This window comes from Mercenaria mercenaria, chromosome 6 (genome assembly GCF_021730395.1).
Source record: "Mercenaria mercenaria strain notata chromosome 6, MADL_Memer_1, whole genome shotgun sequence".
Classification (NCBI taxonomy): domain Eukaryota; kingdom Metazoa; phylum Mollusca; class Bivalvia; order Venerida; family Veneridae; genus Mercenaria; species Mercenaria mercenaria.
In genome coordinates, this window is record NC_069366.1 from 21,117,522 (window position 1) to 21,133,955 (window position 16,434).

General features: G+C 36.6%; 1 protein-coding gene across 2 annotated transcripts in view; it reads right to left on the reverse strand.

The window, feature by feature from the left end:
* The window catches only part of LOC123550627 (uncharacterized), a 96,330-nt gene continuing 79,896 nt past the window's right edge, over positions 1–16,434 (reverse strand). Inside the window, exons 40-50 of one of the 2 annotated variants that reach the window (XM_053545350.1) lie at positions 16,117–16,184; positions 12,240–12,315; positions 10,212–10,264; positions 8,996–9,121; positions 7,456–7,531; positions 6,690–6,790; positions 6,066–6,203; positions 4,154–4,276; positions 3,381–3,540; positions 2,484–2,574; positions 1–1,944 (exon numbers count right to left, since the gene is read on the reverse strand). In XM_053545350.1, coding sequence (XP_053401325.1) covers positions 1,796–1,944; positions 2,484–2,574; positions 3,381–3,540; positions 4,154–4,276; positions 6,066–6,203; positions 6,690–6,790; positions 7,456–7,531; positions 8,996–9,121; positions 10,212–10,264; positions 12,240–12,315; positions 16,117–16,184 — 1,161 coding nt within the window. In that variant the 3' untranslated portion in view covers positions 1–1,795. Of the gene's footprint in view, positions 1,945–2,483; positions 2,575–3,380; positions 3,541–4,153; positions 4,277–6,065; positions 6,204–6,689; positions 6,791–7,455; positions 7,532–8,995; positions 9,122–10,211; positions 10,265–12,239; positions 12,316–16,116; positions 16,185–16,434 lie in introns of those variants that run through there. The other variant, XR_008371281.1, reaches the window with a different exon arrangement.

Genomic DNA, 16,434 nt, shown 5'->3' on the forward strand with positions numbered 1-16,434 from the left:
AAAAAAAAAAAAACTTTCGCCAGGAAGCCTCTTTAATCAAGAGGAAAAATATCTTGTTTTTTTATAACTAATCTGTGAACACAAATTTATTGAGCAAAATATACTATTTTGTTAATTCACTGGCAAATAAAACTTTCATTTATCTGTATTGAGGCAACTGCCATATATTTTTGCAGAAAACAAACAACACAACAAATAAACATAAGAAATTTACATGGCTACTGATTTCTTACGGGGACTTTCAAATTTCTTTTAATAGTGAAAGAAAACTTTTAAGTACAGCTCCATACATTATTTCAGCAACTGGAGAAGTGCCTTGGCTGGTCTCTTAATACTCCACAAGAAATAATGATGGCTTCTGTGTATGAAAAGGACAAGACTGTATGAGAACTCTTTTTTTAAAATTAAGTCTGCTATATTATGAACAATAATTCATGCAATTATTTTTTGTAATTATCTGAAAAAAAAAATTAAATAATGTAAAACAAAAATCTGATTTGGAATCAAACCTGGGTTGCCTTGATGTAAAAACTTTCCTACAATCTTGACTAATACACCACTGCAGAATTTTTACTTTAAAACTGTTTATATAAACTTTTATTATTAATACAGTTTATTATCTACCTGTGGCAAATGCTTTTCAAGAAAAATTTTGAAGGAAAAAAGTAGTATAAACAATACTTCTCATATCTTTCCATAACATTAATTGAGCCATGCTGTCCGCTAACGGTTAGCAAACAGCATGGTCCCAGACCAGCCTGCGCATCTGCGCAGTCTGGTCAGGATCCATGCTGTTTGCTTTCAAAGCCTATTGCTGTTAGAGAAACCGTTAGCGAACAGCATGGATCCTGACCAGACTGCGCGGAAGTGCAGGCTGGTCTGGATCCATGCTGGTCGCAAAGCCACTATATTGGTTTTCTCATGGCGCAGTTCTTATATTTTGCCAGTAACTAAGTTTCAAAGCCTTCTTAAGAAACATCAAAATAACTTGCTAATATCTTTTTTCTTTGTTTTCGTACCATCTAGAGGTCAGTCCCTTGAAGACCTGTGTGAATCTCAAGCCTACAGAGGTAAGTGGCATCTAAATTAAAGTCAGCTGCCATAAGCATGCACAAAACTGATAAATCAAACAACATTTCCAGGCATGTAAAACCTTACTGTGAAATCATTAATATTCATGAGGACTAATTTCTGTGGTTGCATCAATCCATAAATTTTAAATCTAACTGGAGATGCAAAGTTCCCATAGAACAGAAATTTTGCACAAAACAACAAAAGTCTATGACCGTGAAATTAATGATTATCACAATTTTGCTAAATGCTTCAAAGGATTCTGGTTTTTTTTTTACATACATGTATCTAGTACTAATATCTAGAGTGTGTACTGAAAATGCCATCTATGTTGGGTATCCAACCATCCAGACATCCATCTAGACTGATAGAAAAAACAACAACATTAAAATCGATCAACTTCCCAGAAGACCAGATATTCATTGATTGTCAAAAGATTAAACCATCAATAATGATTGAGAACACTGATTAAGTGTTTAACAATTCTCTCATATTCATTTATACTAGTTCTACCTTTGCTAACGTATTTTATACAAAAATACATTTAATAGATAATTTTTGATTGAAAAAGTTCAATGAAATTTCCTCGTGTGTAATTCATGTTTCTGACAAAAAATTCCTAATTTCCAACACAATTTAATGAACGCACTTAGTCTGCCAAAATGTCTGAAAATTTAGTGTGTCTTCACAGTGAGTATTATAACTTTAAAACGTGATGAAAATTTCAGAGGAAGTTTTCGTAAAGAGGATCGTCCCTGTCTTCTTCATTCTCAAGACTGTCCGAAGTGCTTGTGTCACTTTCTCTGTCTGCCAGCTCACGTCTCTCTGGTGGCTTCCCACTCCCTCTGAATCCCTTTGCTCCCCTTTGCTTTTCTGAAAATACACCTTCACATTCTAAACATTCTGGTACATATTATCATAAATTAATTACTTGTAGAGAGCTTTGACCATCATGTGTTACAGTGACCTTGGATCTAGTGACCGAGTCATACATGCATCTCATCATAGTATCATGTTTAACATTTGAGCCGCGCCACAAGAAAACCAACATAGTGGGTTTGTAACCAGCATGGATCCAGACCAGCCTGCGCATCCATGCAGTCTGGTCAGGATCCATGCTGTTCACTAACAGTTTCTTTAATTGCAATAGACTTTGAAAGCGAACAGCATGGATTCTGACCAGACTGCGTAGATGCGCAGGTTGGTCTGGATCCATGCTGGTCACAAACCCACTAAGTTGGTTTTGTCATGGCACGGCTCATTTGTGTGGTGATTTGAAAATCCATTGAAAAGTTTTGAAGATATACCTTCTGACAAATGGAATGACTGACAGAAGTGCCTGACTCCGGTACTTCATATCTTGTGGCATAACTACAAGTCTTACTTACTGCATTTATGTATATACAACTTACTTTTCAGTACAAATGGTTGTTCATCATCACAGACTTCAGAATCAGATGAGCTGTCCACCCAGTTCTCAAAGTCAACAAACAGGTTTGATGGCTGAAATTTCACACAACAGTGAAGTAATAATACATCCACATAGGTTTATAATAATTTACAATCAAGACCACCTGTGAATAGAGACCACCTGGCTCTAAGGACCACATGTTTTGTTTCATTTTAACATTTACAGTGTATTTTAACCTGTGAATAAGGACCACCTCCCAATAAAGACCACATTTTGGCTCTCCCAAGGGTGGTCTTTATAGACAGGTTTGCATATAAGTAACCACAAATTCTTTTTTTTTGTCAGACAAGCTTTGTAATAAACAAGACAGCCGTGTATCAACCATCTGATCCAGTTATAAACTAGTATCTACCCTGGCACAGAACTGATTTCATTACAACAAATATTCTGATCAAATTTTATGTAAATCTGGTAGATCATTCACCAAGTTTTTCATTGATGTGACCTAGTTTTTGATCAAAGTGACCCAGTTAAAAATTTGCCCTACATATTAAACTTACATTCTGACTAAATCTCAATGAAAATCAGGTAGAGAAAGTGATCCCTTGAGTTATAACCAGGTTTCTATATGATTTGACCTAGTGACCCAGTTTTTTACCTCTGGTAACCTAGTTTTGACTTTGATCCAGATTTAGTAGACAAAAAAGAAAATAAGGCTTCTACAGTTTCAACGATGTCTTTCTATGACCTACTGACCTAGATGAAGACCTCAGGCAGCCAGCTTTTAGTCTTGACCTGGATTTCATTGAGACATACATTCTGACCAAGTTCTAAGAAGATAAACTATAAAATATGGCATCTGCAGTTTTAACAAGGTATTTCTATAATAGCAATTTACTTTAACTTTGTCATGCAACAACCTACTCCACTTTCCCTCTTTGGATTTCTTCATGGAAACAGCAACAACATTTGTACTAATTTCTACTGTACTCTTCTCCACAATTATACCATCAAAAAGCTTATACTTGAAGGCATAACATAAGCCATCCACTGTTGCTCTGAAAGTAGTAAGAAGACATACGACCTTGTTCCATTCCTTATTTCCTAAAAGAAAGCAGTCTATTTTAAGCTTACTGGGAATTATTGGCGAGACAAAATCCGTAACAGAATAAATGTTGGTGATCTAGCTTTGCCGATCTTATTGCACACTGTGTATTAATTTCTATTTCACTGAAAACAGGATGAAAATTGTTGGTGCACTTGGTTCTTTATACTATATTTTTCAATTCAAATAACATCATTTAACAAGAATTTCATAGAGTTATGCTGCAAATGATAAAACGAAATGGAATTTTATGTTGTGTGCCTCCTCGTACCACACCTGGAAGTGGGACAATTTTCACTTGCATTCTGGCTTATCAAAAGATATAAACTGTCTCATACTTGGAAAAATATATTCTGTATTAAATTTTCCCAAAAACAAATAAATATCCACTATATAGCACTTAAATACAAGTTAAAAGATCATAATGTCTCTTGAATCTACCTCAGCAATCTTTTATGCAAATATCTAATGACATTTTCTTTACCATTGTAAGATACATACGAAAAATTACACTATTTCTTATTCAGTTGTTTTGTCTATCTGTATCAATATTGAATAAAATTTACCTAAATTTCACCGAGTTATTTGTAAAGCTAACAATCTCCTGTGGGGATGCAGTCACATTACTAACTGTCACCTTCAGTACAACACGGAATGTATTCTGTGACCATTTCACTTCTGGTGGAATACTGTGACAATATATAAATGTATATTACATTTTTAGTTAAATTTTTCAATTTTAACATCAAACATATGATAAGTAAATGTAACTAGTAAAGACTAGTCTTCAACAAATAGAAAACAAACCTTGGCATAAATGGCACATGAAGGTTATATTAAGGCATTACTGTGTCATGACTGTATGAAAAACATGAAAATGTGTCTTTTAACAAGAGCACTGCCATGCAGGTGCAGATGCTCGTCTAATTTTTTTTGTCTCTGTATAATAGAAATATTGTCCTACCCATGATTTTCTAAGTCCAAAAGGGGCCATAATTTTTGCAAAAAGCAATGAAGAGTTATGGTACTTGATGTGCAGAGTAAGCTTTTAATGGCAAATAAGTGCACCAAGAATTAAAGCAATAGCTTTGACCTTTAAGGAGAAAAGCTGACCTAAACACAAAACTTAACCAAGGAATCTGATATTTTCTAATTCAAAAAGAGGCCATAATGCTTGCAAAAAGCGGGATGGAGTTATGTTTCTTGCTGTACAGAGTCAGCTACTGATGGTGAACAAGTGTTGCAAGTTTTAAAGCAATAGCTTTGATAGTTTAGGAGAAAAGCTGACCTAAACATAAAACTTAACCAAGAAATCTGATTTTCTAAGTCCAAAAGGAGCCATAATTCTTGCAAAAAGCAGGATGGAGTTATGTGTCTTGCTGTACAGAGTCAGCTACTGATGGTGAATAAGTATTGTAAGTTTTAAAGCAATAGCTTTGATAGTTTAGGAGTAAAGTTGACCTAAACATAAAACTTAACCAAGAAATCTGATATTTTCTAAGTTCAAAAGGGGCCATAATTCTTGCAAAAAGCAGGATGGAGTTATGTTTCTTGCTGTACAGAGTCAGCTATTGATGATGCACAAGTCTTGTAAGTTTTAAAGCAATAGCTTTGATAGTTTAGGAGAAAAGCTGACATAAACATAAAACTTGACCAGGCAATGCCGACGCCGATCAAGTGATAACAATAACTCATTTTTTTCTTCAAAAAATCAGATGAGCTAAAAATGATCTTATTAAAAAAAAAAAAGAACATAAAGTAATCTCTATAGAACTGGGATGACGACCTATGTTTGTTGTACAGAGTACAAATACTTACAGGTCTATCAAAAGAAATAGGTAAGCGCGTCAGTTACTTACCTATCTAAGGCAGCAAACAAGTTACCGGTAAGTAGGTCAAAACTTACCTATCAGAGGAAATAGGTAAGTGGGTCAGTTACTTACCTATCTAAGGCAGCAAACAAGATACTGGAAAGCAGGTCAAACCTTACCTATCAGAGGAAATAGGTAAGCGGGTCAGTTATTTACCTATCTAAGGCGGCAAACAAGGTAAGCAGGTCAAACCTTACCTATCAGAGGAAATAGGTAAGCGGGTCAGTTACTTACCTATCTAAGGCGGCAAACAAGGTAAGCAGGTCAAACCTTACCTATCAGAGGAAATAGGTAATCGGGTCAGTTATTTACCTATCTAAGGCGGCAAACAAGGTAAGCAGGTCAAACATAGGTAAGAGGGTCAGTTACTTACCTATCTAAGGCGGCAAATAAGGTAAGCAGGTCAAACCTTACCTATCAGAGGAAATAGGTAAGCGGGTCAGTTACTTACCTATCTAAGGCAGCAAACAAGGTAAGCAGGTCAAACCTTACCTATCAGAGGAAATAGGTAAGCAGGTCAGTTACTTACCTATCTAAGGCGGCAAACAAGGTAAGCAGGTCAAACCTTACCTATCAGAGGAAATAGGTAAGCGGGTCAGTTACTTACCTATCAGAGGCAGCACTGAGGTTATCAGGTCGGAATGCTGTACCAGTGAGTGGTTCTGAAGGCACTTTGATAACAAGTGATGTTAGAAGGTCCTTACACAACTGTTTTGTGGCTGATTGTAAGTCAAGTTGTAATATCCTACAATAAAATATTACGCCAAATTCAACTGAATAAATATTTCATGAATACATTAAAAGTGTATGATGTCCTCATGCTTAATTTCACTCAGGAGGATATAGTAGTTACCCCTTAAAAATAAAAACGATTTATATGGCTTCTGTGAAATATTAGTTGAAATACCATTTTGATCAAGAACACAAAATTTCCTGCCCATGCAATTAAAAGATTTCACAGTAGCAAAAAAAAATGACACCAGGTTCCCTCTAGGCATTATCTAAGACATGGCATGCACCAGAACCACAGAACTTCCACAAGCCAGCCAGATAACTCCTTCATATGCTTATCAAATTTAGACTCAAGTAGACAGTGAAGAGAGACAAGTGTTTCAATGTCATAAAGTTCATACATTCAGCCCACTGAGGTCCTTGTCCAGTACATCAATGTTTATTAATTATTATGATATATACACTGGTATTACAATCATGTATTTGTGGTAACTTTTACCTGGTGAGTATAGGTACCATCTGTTGTTCTAACAGGAACGTTTTGTGTTTTCGTCTCGTTGATGAGAAATAATCACACTGCTGTACAGAGTACTGGATACACTGTGAAGAAGAATGATAAAATATATAATTTTGAAGTTTTAACTGATCCTAATTACAAATGAGTGAAAAAACTGACAACAGAGCATAAACTTAAACAGTCCTATTCAATGGCATATTAATATGAGTTTCTGTTCTTACGATAAGCACCATACTTAATATCATGCCACACCAAATTTCAGTTTCCTAAGATATGACTGTTTTATGAAAGGTGGAAGTACATTAAGTCACTGAAAACATTTCTTGCCAGAACTTTTTTTTGGCATCAGAATGTACTGCCCCATTAACAGGAAAAGGTACCAAGTGTTGATAATTAAAGAAGGTTATAGTACCTTCTTGCATAAATGGGATGATATAATATGATTTTGATTTTGTTTTTGTATCACACTGACGCAATTATAGGTCATAAGGCGACTTTCCTGAATTTATGGTGGATGAAGACCCCAGGTGCCCCTCTGTGCATTATTTCATCATAGGTGGGAACCCGGGTAGAACCACCCAGCTCCTGTAAGCCAGCTGGATGGCTTCCTCACATGAAGAATTCAATGCCGCGAGTGAGGCTCGAACCCACATCAGTGAGGGGCAAGTGATTCAAAGTCAGTAACCTTAACAACTCGGCCACGGAGGCCTCTGGTATAATATGAATGGGCAAGCACTATTTGTGTTACCTTATCACAGTTGGTTTTACAGAGATTCTTCACTATAGCTTCTATAAGAGATTCCTTCTTCAAGTCTTCATGTCCACTGTCAATGTAATATATACAGTTTTAACAGTAATACTGAACAAACTATTACTATTTGAAACACCTTTTCTGTAACAAAGTTTTTCCTTCATTTTATATCTTTATATTTCCAAAATATCTTAATGAGTTCTGGATTTATCATCAAGAAACAATTTTAATGTGGTGTTTCAGCCATTTTTGACACCATTTTTTTTTTTTTAATTATATTCAAATTTGTTTGTCAGTAGATTGTTATGAAACTTTCAGTATCAACTTAGTTAGCATAAAAACATTTTCATGTAAAAAACTTCACAAAATTAAAAATAACAAATTACCCACTTTCACAAAGAGAAAAACACATTTTCGATCAAAAACTGACATGTTTAAAGGTATCTTAAAAAAGATCCTACTACCATCCTTGGAGAACTCTGCAATGATTTATCATTTATACCTTGATCTCGCAAAACAAAGTAAAACAGTCATGAAACTAGAGCTATCATTGAAGGTGATGAATGTACCCCCCGTACACACTGACACAGTACATTGCAATTTGATGCACACAAGATTGCATAATTATGTGGACTGTATGTATATAGACTCCATGTATATAGTATAGTAACAAAAAACAAAGTCCCATAACTGTGCAGAATTTTTTTCTGAAAGAACCTAACATGTACCATGCACAACTAGGGTTACTACTGATCACTTGCGTGAAGTTTCATTAAATTGTGTGCATGGGTTCAGGAGATTAAGTGTGCACAAGACTGCATATGCAGACTCTATCTATATAGTATAGTAACAAAAAACAAAGTCCCATAACTCTGCAAAAAAAAATCTGAAAGAACCTAACATGCACCATGCACAACTACTTTTGTTATTGATCACTTGTGTGAAGTTTCATTAAATTGTGTCAAGGGGATGAGGAGAGTTGGTGCGCACAAGATTGTGTCTACAGACAGACAGACAGACAGACGGACAGACAACCTGAAACCGTATACCCCCCTTTTTGTCAGTATTTAAGGCAATCTTTTCGAGATTAATACATAATTACATGAAAAAAACTTATTCCTACATTACTATAAAACTTCTATATGACATTCTCACATTAATTAACAGTGAAAAACAGCTCATTCAAGCATCAGTATCTCAAGTACCCAATTTCTCTCAGGCACTGACTGTGGTCCACTGCCATTTTACTGTTATTTCTTGTCTGGATTGCTCAAAATCCTGGATCACTCGAGCATTTTGCTCCCCTCTATGAGACCTCAAGCCATCAATTTTTTACTTTAACGTAATACAATCTTCATCAAGCTTTCAGGCCACTTTACATCTCATGAATAGACCCAATTCAAAGGATTTTCTTACAGATTTTATTGATTAACCTTAAAGAGAGTCCCTTCATTCCAAAGTATCAGCAGTTTAAAAAAGTCAAGATAATTATCAAGAGCTGAAAAAAAGCAATTTTCTAAGAATGGAAGTGTTATACCTGTCATGTTCTGCCAGCTCTGCAATCAATGTAAGAACACCTTCAGCTACATTGTGTTCAGCTGTATGTAACAAGCACTTCACAAGTTTCTGACATATTGACTTGTCCGTAAGGTATGTGCATACTCTGAAATATAATATAAACAAAAATTGTGTTCAGCTGTCTGTAACATTTTTTTTTTTTTTGTTGGGTTTAAATCACATCAATACAATTATAGGTGATATGTCAACTTTCAAGCTTTTGATGGTGGAAGAAGATATCAGGTGCCCCTCATGGCATAATTTAACCACCAGCAGGCACCTGGGTAGAACCACCCACCTTCTGTAAGCCAGCTGGATGGCTTCCTCACATGAAGAATTCTATGCTCCAAGTGAGCCTCAAACTCACATTGGTCAGTGACAAGTGATTCAAAGTCGGCGACCTTAACCACTCAGCCGCTGAAACCGCTTGTCTGTAAAAAACATTTCATAACTTTCTGACATATTGACTTCTTCATAAGGTATGCGTTTACCTTGAAATATAAGCAAAAACCATGTTCAGTTGTGTGTAATAAACATTTCGCAAGTTTCTGACATATCGACTTGTTCATAAGGTAAATGTATACCCTGAAACAAAAACTGGTATTCAGCTCTATAGGACTTTTCATAAGTTTCTAATATACTGAATGCATATCCAGAAAACACAATAGAACATTCAACCCACCCGTTACTTTATCATTATCATAAAGTAAAAACACTTTAAGGCTACAATACCAAATTTTGAAAAATGCAGTTAATTTTCATTATCACAGTACAAAACTAGATGTCTGTCCATAGAACAGGTGCCCCCACTCCTGTCACTGTACATGGTTTTATGACTCAAGGTTTGGCTCTTTTTACACGTATTTTTGACTAAGTCAAGGGCCATAACTCTGGTCTGACTGTGTGAGATCCAAATTAAAACACCTGGTGCACTGCTTCCCATGCTGAATAAGAATCCTGTGAGATTTGATGACTCTATCTAGGTCAAATACTTTTTGAAATATGAACAACACAAATTGGGACGGATGGACGGATGTAAGGAAGGACAGACGGATGGATCAACGGCCAGACAAGTGCAACTCTAAGTGGCCCCCCTCCCCAAATTTTGGTAGGCACAAAAAGTGGTTAAAAATGATGGAACTGTGAAGCTTTGTGACAAGTTTTGTAGGTATATTATGATGACAAGTAATAATTACCCTTCTGAGCCTTTACATAGTGCTGCAAATGCTCTACACACAGCTCCCTGTACCTGCAATAATAATAATATATAATATACTAAATGGTTCATGTGTTGCATCAGTATGTACAAAACCGCATTCAGTAAGTTCTGTGTTAGGGACATTTTTCTTGTTTAATTTTAGTTGCTGTTTTAGGGTTTTTTGTAGGGATGGGAACGAATATTCGAATATTCGAAAATCGGTCGAATATTCGAATATGAAAATCAAATTCGAATATTCGTAAATTATTGTTTTTTGTTTTTTTTTCAAAATAAGTATCACTGATTTTGGGCAATATGAGCATGCTAATTCTACAGAATAAAACCATGTCATGTTTGTTTATCGCGTATCAAAAGATGTCCAATTAACAAGAAAATAGCAATGCATAATTGGTAGGGGGCCATCGTTACGGATTAACAGTTTGCAACAGGCGTCAATGTGTCAGATGCATGTCAAAAGATGTCCAATTAACAAGAAAATTGCAATGCATAATTACCTGGGGTCATCGCTACGGATTAACAGTTTGTATTAGGCGTAAATGTGATATCTTTTTATCTTTTGTTCATTTTTATTGGCGCCCGTTTTATGTAACAAGTTGTAGATTTTTTTTTTTCGAAAACAATACCAAATTTGTAGATATGGTCGATCTTTTCACAATATTTTGTAAGACGTTTCAGACCATCCGCAGAATCGGTTTTCATCCGCCATCGGCCGTATTCGAATTAAATTTTGAAGTACTTTATAGTAAAATCAAGAAATAACATATGATTGATGCATAAGTTCATGTTGAAGGAGGTTTAAGTCTGCCTTACTTGCTTTTTACACGATGATTTTTACACGCTGATTGAAAATTTTCAAAATGGCGGCGGTAATAAAACAGCGCGTCACGTGTTTAAATGGGACAACCTGCTATTTCTAGATAAAATTGCGATGGTCTAAATTATAATCGTTTTGATTTTTTGTATCATTTTGAAGCTAAAACACAGAATTAGTTAAATCTGTTCATGATTATACTGATAGAATCGTGAAATAAAACGCTAGGATCGGCGGGTTTTGCTAGGTAGGATGTACGATGATCCACGCTTTAAACACATGAATACGTTGTGTATATGCCAATCACTTAATACGATTTTAAAGCTTCCATAAAAACAAACCGAATATTCGAATATATTCGAATATGGCAAACCGAATATTTGAATATTGATTTCAGTATTCGTTCCCATCCCTAGTTTTTTGCAATGGAGCCCATCAATGACTAACCATACAACCTTAGGTTGACTCCTTTTGAAGGGGTAAAAATTTTGCAAAAGAAGACCCAATGATGGAGTAGAATCACACCAAATTGTTTTCAACCTTTTCCTCTGAGATTATGACACTGCTAATGTTGTTAGCCCTGATACGATATTCAACATCCAAATTCAACAGGCTCCAGCCAGCAGATAGACATTCCCTTCAATACCGAGTTTTTATTTCCTTTGTTGGATCTAATGTCATGCAAACTCAATAACAGGTCTTGTTGTGACCTTCTAGATTTTCAAGGTGGAGGAAGACCTCAAGTGCCCATCCAGAAATTATTTCAGGCACTGGCCAGCACTTGGGTAGAACCACAGACCTTCCACAAGCCAGCTGGTGGGTTTCCTTAACCCTTAGCCTGCAGGCAGCAAGTGATTCTGCCTTTGCAACCAGTGCAGACCAACATCAGCCTGCACATCTGTGCAGTCTGATCATGGTCTGCACTGTTCACCATTCAGTCAGTATCTTTTTTTGTTAAGTACCCCTTTTAACAGTTAATGGTACTGTCCAAATTGAAAGATGGACTAGTTCATTACAGAAATTTAGCAGGTTAAGGGTTAAATGAAAGAATACTACACTCCACGCAAGCTTCTGAATCCACATTGGTGAGGTGTCAATACTGCATTATGTCACCCCCAGCAATTAAGTTCATTTGTTATCAGTGTGTAACCTAGCAGCAAATGGGATTTAACAAAATCAGCAACAGATACATACCAGATCTATCTCTGTATTTGATATCAGCTCAAACAATACTTGTATATTCCCCTTCAGTTGAAAATATGTCTTTATTCTGAAAAAAAGAAGCACAACATTTCTCTAATCATGTTGAGAAAAACAGTCTGGTATATATCATAGTTTTAGCAAATTTCACAGCAACATTAATTTGTGGATTTCATGTTTAAACCATAAAATGAATGGGCTTTTGTTAGTTGCAACAAGATTAATCCCTTATGAATATTAAAGATAACATAGTATCATACAGCACTTCTAGAGGGTAGCAATTCTAGGTAAATAGCCCCTTTTAAACAGAGGCCAGTAGCAATTCTAGGAAAATAGCCCCTTTTAAATAGAGGCCAGTAGCAATTCTAGGAAAATAGCCCCTTTTAAACAGAGGCCAGTAGCAATTCTAGGTAAACAGCCCCTTTTAAACAGAGGCCAGTAGCAATTCTAGGTAAACAGCCCCTTTTAAACAAAGGCCAGTAGCAATTCTAGGTAAACAGCCCCTTTTAAACAAAGGCCAGTAGCAATTCTAGGTAAACAGCCCTTTTTAAACAAAGGTCAGTAGCAATTCTAGGTAAATAGCCCCTTTTAAACAAAGGCCAGTAGCAATTCTAGGTAAATAGCCCCTTTTAAACAAAGGCCAGTAGCAATTCTAGGTAAATAGCCCCTTTTAAACAAAGGTCAGTAGCAATTCTAGGTAAATAGCCCCTTTTAAACAAAGGCCAGTAGCAATTCTAGGTAAATAGCCCCTTTAAAACAAAGTCCAGAAGCAATTCTAGGTAAATAACTCTTTTTAAACACAAGAGATCACAGAGTGATCTTGGCACCCACCATTGAGCCATTTTTGAATGTTCCAAATTTCAAGACTAGCTGAAAATCCTAAAAGTAGGTAACAACTAGGGTACCAATACATCATTCTGACACAGTTTGGTCAAAATCACTCCTCCCCCCCCCCCATCCCCCTCCCCCACCAGTAGTTTCTGAGGAAATGCGATAACGAGAAATTGTTAATGGACGGAAGGACCACGGACGCAGAGTGATTTGAATAGCCCACCATCTGATGATGGTGGGCTAAAAAGCCAATGTAAATTCTTTTTTCCCCTAGCATACTTACTATTTGATATGGTATTTATGTTGAAGTCTTGTTGTTAACATATTAATATTTATAAATGTTCTCAATGTCAGTTCCTAAACTTTGTATCAGTAATAGAAGTTGCAGGAAACACATATAATATAACAGAAAGTTGTCTTTTTCAACAATTTTTTAGTCATATAAACAATACAGAAAGAAACAAGAGCACATCGAACACAAAATGCCCCCCTTGATGCATTCAGTAATTGCACAAGGAACAGAAATTATTTGCTCACTGTAAACAAAAATTCTACTGTTCTGGTTCAATGTGACATTGACCTTTGACCTATTGACCTCAAAATCAACACAGGTCATCTGCTGGTCATGATCAACCTCCCTATTAAGTTTAGTGATCCTAGGTCCAAGCGTTCTCAAGGTATCGTCCGAAAAGGGTTTAACTATTCCGGGTCAATGTGACCTTGACCTTTAGCTGACAGACTTCAAAATCTATAGAGGCCATCTACAGGTCATGACAAACCTCCCTGTCATGTCTCATGATCCTAGGCCCAAGCGTTCTCAAGTTATTGTCTGGAAACAGTTTAAATGTTCCGGGTCATTGTAACCTTGACCTTTGACCTACTGACCTCAAAATCAATAGGGGTCATCTGCTGGTCATGACCAACCTCCCTATCAACTTTCATGATCCTAGGCCCAATCATTCTTGAGTTATCATCCGGAACTGTTCAACTGTTCAGGGTCACTGTGACCTTGACCTTTGACATACAGATCTCAAAGTCAATAGGGGTCATCTGCAGGTGATGACCAACCTTCCTATCAACTTTCATGATCCTAGGCCCAAGCGTTCTTGAGTTATCATCCGGAACCGCTTAACTGTTCAGGGTCACTGTGACCTTGACCTTTGACATACAGATCTCAAAGTCAATAGGGGTCATCTGCAGGTGATGACCAACCTTCCTATCAACTTTCATGATCCTAGGGCCAAGCGTTCTTGAGTTATCATCCGGAAATGGATTGGTCTACATAGAGACCGACCAACAGACAGACAGACCGACATCTGCAAAACAATATACCCCTCCTTCTTCGAAGGGGCATAATTATCAGAAAGTAATGTACAGAAAATAATTAATTAACAGAAAGTAATTATCAGAAAGTAAGTAACAGAAAGTTATTAGCAGAAAGTAATTAACAGAAAAAAAATTAATTAACTGAAAGTAACTAGAAAATGCTTTTGTAAAAAAGTGCATGTCTCCCCCAATGCAAAGTCCTATAGGCAAGAAGTCAATAGGGGTCAGGAGCGGAAGTCAAAGAGACACTGATGGTTGGCTGCAATAGGGATCATCTACTTGGCATGTCCAGTCATCCCGCTAAATTTCAACACTCTTGGCCTAGTGGTTCTCAAGTCACTGTTCAGGCTCCTGTGACCTTGACCTTTGATCAAGTGACCTCAAAATAAATAGGGGTCATCTACTCTGCATGTCCAATCATCCTATTAAGTTTCAACACTCTAGGTCAAGTGGTTCTCAAGTTATTGCCAAAAAATGATTTTACATGAACAGGCCACTGTGACCTTGAACTTTAATAGACTGACCCCAAAATCAATAGGGTTCATCTACTCTGCATGTTCAATCATCCTATGAAGTTTCAACATTCTGGGTCAAGTGGTTCTGAAGTTATTGATCAGAACTGGTTATCAATGTTCAGACCCCTGTGACCTTGACCTTTAACGGAGTGACCCCATGAACAATAGGGGTCATTTACTCTGCATGAACAATCATCCTATGAAGTTCCAACATTCTGGGTCAAGAGGTTCTCAAGTTATTGATTGGAAACGGTTTTCCATGTTCAGGCCCCTGTGACCTTGACCTTTAAAAGAGTGACCCCAAAAAAAAATAGGGATCATCTACTCTGCATGATCAATCATCCTATGAAGTTTCATCATTCTGGGTCAAGTGGTTCTAAAGTTACTGACCTGAAATGGTTTTCAATGTTCGGGCCCCTGTGACCTTGACCTTTAACTGAGTGACCCAAAAATCAATAGGGGTCATCTACTCTTCATGACCAATCATCCTATGCAGTTTCAACATTCTGGGTCAAGTGGTTCTCTAGTTATTGATCGGAAATGGTTTTCAATGTTCAGGCCCCTGTGACCTTGACCTTTGACAGAGTGATCCCAAAATCAATAGGGGTCATCTACTCTTCATGTCCAATCATCCTATGAAGTTTCAACATTCTGGGTCAAGTGGTTCTCTAGTTATTGATCGGAAATGGTTTTAAATGTTCAGGCCCCTGTGTCCTTGACCTTTGACAGAGTGACCCCGAAATTAATAGGGGTCATCTACTCTTCATGATCAATCATCCTATGAAGTTTCAACATTCTGGGTCAAGTGGTTCTCTAGTTATTGATTGGAAATGGTTTTCAATATTCAGGCCCCTGTGACCTTGACCTTTGACGGAGTGACCCCAAAAACAATAGGGGTCGTCTACTCCAGCAGCCCTACAACCCTATGAAGTTTGAAGGTTCTAGGTCAAATGGTTCTCCAGTTATTGCTCGGAAATGAAGTGTGACGTACGGACGGACGGGCGGACGGACAGGGCAAAAACAATATGTCTCCCCCAGGGGCGGGAGACATAATTATCAGAAAGTAAGTAACAGAAAGTTATTAGCAGAAAGTAATTAACAGAGAAAAATTAATTAACAGAAAGTAATTATCAGAAAGTAATTACTTAACAGAAAGTAATTAACAGAAAGTAATTAGCAGAAAGTAATTAAAACAATACCTGGAAGATATGTCTGATATTTTGGCAATAAAGTCTGCTGCTTGTTGCTGTAATACTGGATTAGAGTTCTGTGAAAGGAAATTACATCGTAACAATTTTTAAACAACTTTTGAATTATCTGTAACTATAAGAACACAAGCAATACTTTTTAATATGTCTTTTTTACTTTGATATTTGACAAGAGACATACCGGTATATGGGTTGTTAACTATTTGCACTTCCTGTAATCACAAGACAAATTGTTTATTTTAGTAAATACTACTCTCCTTATGGACATTTAATCAATTTAACCTTTAGCCTGCTGGTGGCAAGTGATTC